Genomic DNA, 8,757 nt, shown 5'->3' on the forward strand with positions numbered 1-8,757 from the left:
TTGACTGAGTCCTACGAAGCGGCTATTCCTATTAATATCCTACAGCAGGTATTCAAGTATATATTTTCGTATTCTGAGAATCCGAGAAGTAAGGCTTCAATTAAAGAGTTCTTGCTGTAGTCAAATTTTTAAGCTTTTGTTTTTTGTCGCTTTATCTATGTAGGAATAATCTACAACACTGCCTTCCCTGTATACAAGATAGATAGTTCTCATTGAAAAATAATCATTTTCGTTTTTTAGTAATACGTGTCACTAGGCTAAATTTTGTAGAATATCATTTCTATTTTCGAACTTGTCGTTATCATTAAAACCCATTTAATAATAAAACTAATCTTTGAACACTGTCTTCGATCAATCTATTAATTCGATAATTCATGTTCATGTTTGAAAAGGCGCTCACATGGATAATAATACGTGTTTTTTTGCTCTTGTCGCTGCTTTAAAAATCTTTCGTCGTGTTGCCCCGTCCGTTTTTTGCTGGAAGGTTAAGTGATAGACGCATTCTCTTGGTCTTGCCTTTCCCGCAGAGATCTGGTTGTCAATAATTTTGTTGTGTACATGGAAAAACTAATTTTTTTAGTGGGGCCCAGCTAAATGTCTGAAGTAGGTTACATGGCCGACCGACGAAAAATGTTGCACACCCCTGGTTTGGACAAATCATCTTAAAATCGATCCGAACCCACCCTTCGAAATAATTAAAATTTACTCAATTTCCAACTTTTATTGCACATTTATGGATACTTTTGCATTGACTTTTGCAAAACAATGATCGCTTTTCTCCATTCAAACTAGCATTCTGTGATCCATTTCGATAAATTCGCCAAGTTTTGTGAATAATGAATAATAACCACCATAATGACGCAGGACTACAAATTCCAGCTATTAATCCATATGCCAAGAAAATTTCATGCCATGATTTCACGTGTAAATAAATATAGAAAACATAAAAACAAAGAAAACAACAAATCCGCCATTTCGAAGCAAATCCTTGAATAGTATGTGTTTTATTTCTTTCCGTGGAATAATTGAAATATGCTAATAATGGTATTTCAGGAAAGTATAGCGTTAAAATCTGAAAAACAAATGGTAATGTCAAATCTTCATGATAGTGTTCTAGAACGGTGGTGTAAACCAGGGTTCCGCGGTCCCCTGGGTTCCACCTGTACAGTCTAGGGCAGGGGTGGGCAACCCCTGGCACGCGTGCCAAACTTGGCACACTTGTGTTGTGTAATTTTGCTTTGAAAGTAGCTAAACATTGTTTTTAATTTTGGTCGGCACGCGGAAGAATTTTGTTGTTAAATTTGGCAGATTTTGGCACTCGAGCCAAAAAAGGTTGCCCACCCCTGGTCTAGGGGGTTCGCAAGGTTAGATTTAAATCCGAGAGTCTATATCAGGGGTGGGCAAGATTTTTGGACCAGGGGCAAAAAATTTTGCCCATCTAGACTGGCGGGCCATGTAAGCGTGATATAAAAAATTTACATTTTATGGACAGCATTTTATTTACAGCGTTACAAAAGCAAAAGTGGAAAACAATAAACATAGTGCCAAAACTAAATTTAATCGGAATCAGGACAAATTCCTTGAGCTATTTTTTTTTAGCCTAAACATCAAAATTTGGTTTTAGTTTGGTTGTGGCAGCATCAGGCGGTCCAGATTGAAAAACCCAACGGGCCGGATTTGGCCTGCTGTACAGAATTTGCCCATGTCAGGTCTATACTATTGTTGTTTAAATATAAATAAATAAAACCCTATTAGGTTGCCATTATAAGCTGTCGACATTTCAAAGATCATTTTGTTTGGCCAGAATTGGGCTTGCTTTCATATAAATATATTTTTTTTATCAAAATATTATTTATAAGACAATTTAAACTATTTCACAGTGGTTCCTCGAGGCTCTGGAACGTTTGATTGGGTTCTGCTCCACCAAAAAGGTTGTAAAGCCCTGTTCTAAAATATTAGCATTTTAAGGTATGTACTTGCCTTCCAAATGCCATTGTAATGAATCCATCCCTCGGGAATTATTTCACCATTGATGAACATTCCGAAAGCGAAGCAGATACCGATATTTCCCCTGGTTAATTCACCAATAAACCAGGGACCTACAACAAAAAAATAAGTCAGAGGATTAAATAAAATAAAGTCAATTTACTTTAAATTAATATGTGGTACATGTAGTACTGTTCCTATGGTGAAGGTCTTTGCTCGTATCCCCAAGTACACCACCCCGTGTTCCCCCAGAGAGGACGAGGGCCAGTTTGAGAAGACCAGTAACAGACTGTCGTGGACAGTAGCCTACTTTGAGAAAAGCACTATATATTTATTGCGGCTAGTCGTGCGAGAATTTAATTATCTTCTCACAGAAATAAACAAAATTTAAATGGGCATAAATAACAAAACGCTCAGCAAGCGTTGAATACTTCAAAACAGTAACGTGACTCACCAAACATGATGTTTAAAGCAAACGCGATTGTTCCATAATAAAAGATGTCATCTTCCATCAATAAACGGCATTTCGTCATTGAACCGCACCAGACTTCGTGTCGATGAAAACGTATTGACAGGATGAATATGAGATATAATATTGACGTCATGTAGAAAAGATAAAAGAACTGGAGAAGTAGAAGTTTGAAATTACCATGCAAGTAAGTTTATATGTAAGATGGAGACGAAGAAACTTTTACTCTGTCGCCGATTGGCATTTACTCTATGCCGGCTGACGAAAGTCCAAACCTAATATCTTACCAAGAAGCTTTAAAAAGGATAGAATTTACATATTTATCCCGGGGGAGAGGAAAGCCGATAAGACGGCCTTATCATATAGTCAGGAGTCCAGCAATCCTCTCGCACATAACTATCCCCGCATGGGATTCGAACCCACGCAGGGTAATCAGAGGTGCGGCGGCGAGCGTATTCCAAACGCTGTGCCGCACCACAACATAATGAGCTATGATTAGGGTTTCTATTTTACATTTACAAATAGAATAATATAGCCTACCAAGGATGGAAAATCCGTCAACAGAATAAAAGCGGAAAACGTGTCGACATCTAATTCCCACGTCGAATCTAATGAAAATTTTTGATTGAGTGTTTTTTTGTTTCCACGCGAGTCAGAAACAGTAATGCTTAGGTCGTGAGTTCCTACACGGTACAAACTGGTGTTCCACCTGAAATTTAAACAATACCACTTGTAATAAATATATATATATTAAAAACCTCTTAAGCCAGTGGTTTCAAAACCGGAGCCTGCGGGCCAATTACAGCCCGCGTAACGATTTGATTTTACCCGACGAACTTAAGTGAAATAGTTTAACTCTTATGCTTTCATGGTGTTCTAGATACCGCTGATTGTTACGTCATTATCACAGTTCAAGCATGTGTATCTCCCCTATCTCGGCCCGCGAGTATCCAATTCCAATCAAATCAACCAAAATTGATTGGAATCCAGTAGGAATCCTTAGGAAACAAATATTCATGACCATACTTGCAAACCCACAAAGGGCCTCCAGAAACTCGTCGAGCTTTTTCCTCCATTGATATTCCATCGATTCGTACCTGCACTCTCACTATTTTCCAAGGACCAAACACAAGAAATCTATAATAAGTTGATGTTTTACTGTAAATCAAAACAGGAAACTGAGACGTAGATTCTACCGTCCATGAATTTAGGCAAACAAAACAATCTGTAGGATGTGATTTACATATTTATTCCGGGTGAGAGGAAAGTCGATCAAACGGCCTAATCATATGGTGAACCACGGCCTTCTCGTTCGGTTACCAGTGAATGTCGGGTATGGGATTAGTTAGTCAGTTATTTGTTTCGAAGCGTGTGCTTAATGTTTAGCAGCAGACCTTATATCTACTGCTTATACTATGCAAACGGTGATTATATCTATTACGCCTACGGGCTTCTCAGCTTTTCCAAAAATAAGGGGCTCGTGAGTCGTGACATCATTTTAGAAAATTAATTGATATATATATATGCAGTGATGTACATAAATCTTACTTAGTGTTTTTACAATGTCTATATTTCGATTGTTTCCTTGGTCTACATTCTACTAACACGAGAAGGAATCAGAACAATTTCCGGCATTATTCATGAACTAGCCAGCGCGATATAAACCCAAGTGCAGAACTTACCTAATATGACTTGATTGTTTGATCATTCCTATAGGCTCTGCATTAGGCATCATGAACTTGGATTTCTTAGGATTTGTCAGAACAATTGCGGGCCATTCACCGTATTTTAAATCCGTAAATGAGAATATATCATGATCTATGGCAGCGATTCGATACATTTTGTTGTCTTTCCAGTCTTCTAACTCAAGCTCTAAAAAACCTAGAAAACAAAAAATTTTGATTGATAGAATAAAAACTTTTCTGTCACATTTTTTTAAAATTTATATTCACGATTAAATCTCTTTCACAAAATTAATAATTGTACGTCATTGTGAACTGCAAATTAAAACCAAATTTATTTATTCACTTCACAGTCAGCTCACTCAACATTTACTGTAGGCCTATCATAAAATCGAGTTTTTACCCAAACTACGTACGAAAAACTTTATTAAATCTGATGCAATCTACAAAAATACATCAAATATTGTCACGAGTACGAAGAAACAAATACCATGAGGATTGACGGCATATATTTCCGACCTTCCGCAGTATTTATGAAGATGTCCAGCTAAGTATACGCCACCCCTCTTTCCAACCAAACGTGTGAGTCTGGGAGGAAAATTTGTTATGGTGGAAGTTGGATAATGACCGTACCAAATAGTGAAATTATCGCTGGCCGTTTCGTGCTCGAAATTTTCAAGTTTCTCCATGCTTCTCTCTGAAAGATACCCTGAAGTAGAACGTTAATAACCGATAAAATGAGAAGTTTAGCTCTTTCCCAGCTATACGAATCACGTTAAAACAACCTCCATGTTCTCATTAAGTTTATCGCTTGGGTGGCATTGCTACGCGTTTAAATCCGCCACGTTCAGAAGACTTTATCTACCTAGAGCTTTCATCGCGTGCTCAGTCCTGCAAAATTTCGATCAGAGCAGGCGAAGTAAGCAAGCTACCACGCAGTAGAGTAGTAGGCTATGTTTTGACTTAGGTATATATACAATCTACAATTTGTAATATTCTCACCCATAAAATTGTATGGTCTCCTTGGGCCTGGTATCATGGTCGCATCAACAGGAATAAAAGAGTATTTTCCGTACTGTTTCTCAACCTGATAAACAGCAGACGACAACTTTCCTTTGTCACCAGAATATTTTAAATAGTAATTAGAATTCGGATCATTTGCGCGAGCGACGTCGAACGCATCTGTGCAAGAAAGGAAAAGAATTTGTGTCAGGGAGAGCAAATGATAATAGTAAGATGTTATTCATTTACAAATCTGTTGGATTTCTAATATTATATACAATATTGAAATGACATAATTTTACATGACTGTAGAATAGGATAGGTTAGATTAGTTAACCAATCAATTACATATAGCGTAGAAAGTAATGAGAGTACAAATGTGCCTTTTTCTGTACCCCCAAAGTATGTGAACCAAGATGGTGGACACCGGAACGTAGTATGTGTATCAGTTTAGGGTTAGGCCATGTAGTTTTAACCAATTTTAGTTCTATTACGAGTTCAGGGACTAGCCGAATGACTCTCGTATTAGCCAAGTGACTCCAGTATTGTTTGTACCTGAAATTATGGTCTAATCCCAACCTCGTTCACATACTACGTTTCTCGAAGTCCGCCATCTTGGTTCACATACTTCGGGAGTACCCATTTTTAGTTTCAAGCACATGACTGGGGTGTCCAAATTTTATTCGTTATCGTACTGCACTTCAACATAAAAACGTTCAATTTTCAAGATTTACCATGGTTTCCTCGGATATCAAGCCACACATATTTTTCTGTGACATTATTTTTCGTGATAATAGAGTGATATATTTTCCATTCTTCTTCAAATTGTCGAGAATCAATCTTGTTTTCTTCTTTTGCATCGGTAAGATCTCCAGTAACAAGCACTAATTCCGGATTTATTGTAGAAAGAGTAGAATTGCAAAAATCATCAAAAGCTTCAACTTGGTCCGATTTCCAAAATTTACTGGTGTGAATATCTGATACCTAATTGATAAAAAAATAGAGAAATCTATATATTATATCGATGCATAAAATTGAAGCGCAGCTATACCGTCCTTACTTTTTAGCGAAATAATTAAAATATACATTTGCAGCGTAATGAAATACATAAATATAATCAAGGGTGTATCAACAAAGATGACATATAGAATTGGGTCACCATATTTGAAAAAGCAAAATTCCGGACAGTGCATGACTATTTTCATGACTTCGTAGTAAAAAAATATGCGCACGGTACGAAATAACAATGTTCCGCATTAGCAGTGTGCACAGTAGAATTGCAGATGCAGTAAAATTCCGGATTCCGGACATTTGAGCATTTTTTAAATTCTTCCCGGAGGCAAAATTTGACCCTAAATTCCGGACATGTCCGGAATTTTCCGGACGGTATGGCAACCCTAACATAGTATATATAACAGACAAAACTGATATGATATTGACTATCACTGCTCTTAACCATGGTACATACAATTCTATTCGCGTCTATACATATAAATATATAAAACGTTCATTTTGATAAAAAAAAATTCCTCCCTGTAACCTGATAACCAGAGGTCGTGGTTCGCCGTATAATTGAGCATTGCGGGGAAAATATTCTCCGTATAGAACTACCGGTAGTTTACAACCCCTGGCCCATCTGATGTAACACAGCTTTGTTTTTACGATTTCTCAATGCGCGCGTGTAGGTGTTGCGCATTATGTGCGAGAAGATTGTTGGACTCCTCACTGCCGTAGGGTGGTTCACGTCACCGCTGGTCGGTTAAGGCTTCCTCTACCATTAAGACAAGACCATGCTTCTGAAGATAAAATACCTGGACTGGTAACCGGACGAGAAGCCGTGGTTCACCATATGATTAAGCCGTCTTATCGGTTTTCCTCTTGTCCAGGAATCTTATCCTATCCTATCCTAGAACTCACCTGAACAAACCAAAACAAATTATCATTGCTGTCACTCGGATATGGTCCATTGTTTGATTTCATCTCGTGAAAATACCGAGGTTCCGGTTTATAAAATGCATAGATTGAAACAATAATACATAATGAAGAAATCAGAGATACATGACAGACTGAAAGCAATCTTGTCCTTCCCATAATCTACTCGAAGAAATATAATTCACGTTATAGCCTCGGTCTCGATTTTGTTTTGAAGGAAATTGGGCGATCGATTGGATTCGATAAAATTTCGTGTATAATGAGAATAACGTTTTGTTCAGTCACCAGTTATTAATTAGACAAATGCATATATGTAGTAGTTTATGCCTAACACAGCTATTAAATGTGATTATTTGAAAATGAAATACGATTCAACGTCGCCAAAGCATGGCCGTAGACTACTCAATCACAGGAGTGGGCAAATTACTGCCCGCGGGTCAGATCCAGCCCACCATATGTTTCACCCGGGCCACTTGTGCCTGCTAAAATTACGACTATAATTTTTATGGATGTAAAATTTCTGTTTAAAATATCGAGTAAAAGTCATAGTCAATTTTGTTTTTTCCATCCATTAAAACATACGAAATTGAAAAATAAATGAAATCCAACACACATTTTCACTGGGGAAGGGAAGTCGTGGGCAACCAAAACGAATCGCCAGCTAAATAAATATCGTAATTCCCCACGCTCTAAATTTAATGTGTAAAACGAGCCACGTATACTTCATACTCACCCATCCAAATCAGTATTCCGAAGTATGAAGATTGACAAAATCAAAAGCAGATTAAACCCACAAGCGATCTAAAGAATTATTGGACGCGTTGAGTCGTCAGTCCCATTAATCACTGTGACACTTGGTCTCTAGCTGTTTGCTTTACATTAGTTGTTACGCTAGTTATTTGTAAATAAACCGCTTTTTACTCATAGTTTCATATTGAGCCTCCGACCCAGTAACGAAGTTTTTTTTATCTGTAGCTGGCCCAATCAGGAAACTAATTGCTATATATCATTATTAAATCAACAGTACATGGAGTCCTCGGGTTACGACGGTCGCGACTTACGCTGTTTCGAGGTTACGAACGCACTTCCAAAAAATATGTAATAGAATTCTGTACTGTAATATCTAAGCCCTTAAACTGGATAATTGTGATCAAGAAAATCAGTGCTTTGGGCTGGCTCATTGGTTTTCCTCGTTTACATCGTACTTTTTGCATTATTTGTACATTTTATTACTGTACCATACTTTACAATACAGTACGATATGTATAGAGTAATTTGTATGTGAAATTCCGCAATTCATTAAATCAGTAATATAATATAACAGTTGTGCGTTAGTGCATTATTCTGGCTATTCGACCATTGATTTCACAAAACTTGACCAATATTAAATTTTTTGCTCATAATAATATTATCCATAAGGCTAAAGAATTCATTCGAGCATTCCGAAAATAAAACCAAAATATTTACAAATGAGACATGATGAAAAAATTCAAGACAATATTGACCAATTCCAGTGTCTTCTATTGTATTTGCATGCTTGGCTTGACAATTTTTAATTATTGATTATCAATTATTATTAGGCTGTGTCATTATTAAGTGTCTCGCAAAATATCTGGAAATTGGCTGGTCCTCGTGCAACGGGAATCATTCCATGAGCGTACAAACACGGAAAAAGCTCTGGTTATC

General features: G+C 37.2%; 2 protein-coding genes across 2 annotated transcripts in view; both read right to left on the reverse strand.

Moving 5' to 3' along the window:
- Positions 1–8,757, reverse strand: part of LOC120336373 (fibropellin-1-like) — a 276,545-nt gene that overhangs the window by 110,185 nt on the left and 157,603 nt on the right. The gene's annotated exons all lie outside the window — the stretch shown is intronic.
- LOC120336144 (transmembrane protein 62-like) lies at positions 236–7,430 on the reverse strand. The gene is made up of 10 exons (XM_039403752.2): positions 7,057–7,430; positions 5,874–6,123; positions 5,140–5,319; positions 4,628–4,846; positions 4,138–4,336; positions 3,482–3,592; positions 2,996–3,164; positions 2,441–2,609; positions 1,981–2,099; positions 236–1,072 (listed from the first exon to the last, which is right to left on the reverse strand). Exons 1-10 carry the CDS (start codon positions 7,228–7,230, stop codon positions 707–709), a joined length of 1,956 nt encoding a protein of 651 aa, XP_039259686.2. The 5' UTR covers positions 7,231–7,430; the 3' UTR covers positions 236–706.

This window comes from Styela clava, chromosome 2, assembly GCF_964204865.1.
Source record: "Styela clava chromosome 2, kaStyClav1.hap1.2, whole genome shotgun sequence".
Classification (NCBI taxonomy): domain Eukaryota; kingdom Metazoa; phylum Chordata; class Ascidiacea; order Stolidobranchia; family Styelidae; genus Styela; species Styela clava.

Bases quoted from the DNA above. Each gene is read 5' to 3' on its own strand.
- LOC120336144 (XM_039403752.2), bottom strand. From the start codon at position 7,230: ATGGGAAGGACAAGATTGCTTTCAGTCTGTCATGTATCTCTGATTTCT. The intron at 6,124-7,056 runs GTGAGTTCTAGG...TTTATCAATTAG, and splicing joins ATTTGTTTTGGTTTGTTCAG to GTATCAGATATTCACACCAG. The intron at 4,337-4,627 runs GTATTTGTTTCT...TTTGTTTTCTAG, and splicing joins ATATGCCGTCAATCCTCATG to GTTTTTTAGAGCTTGAGTTA.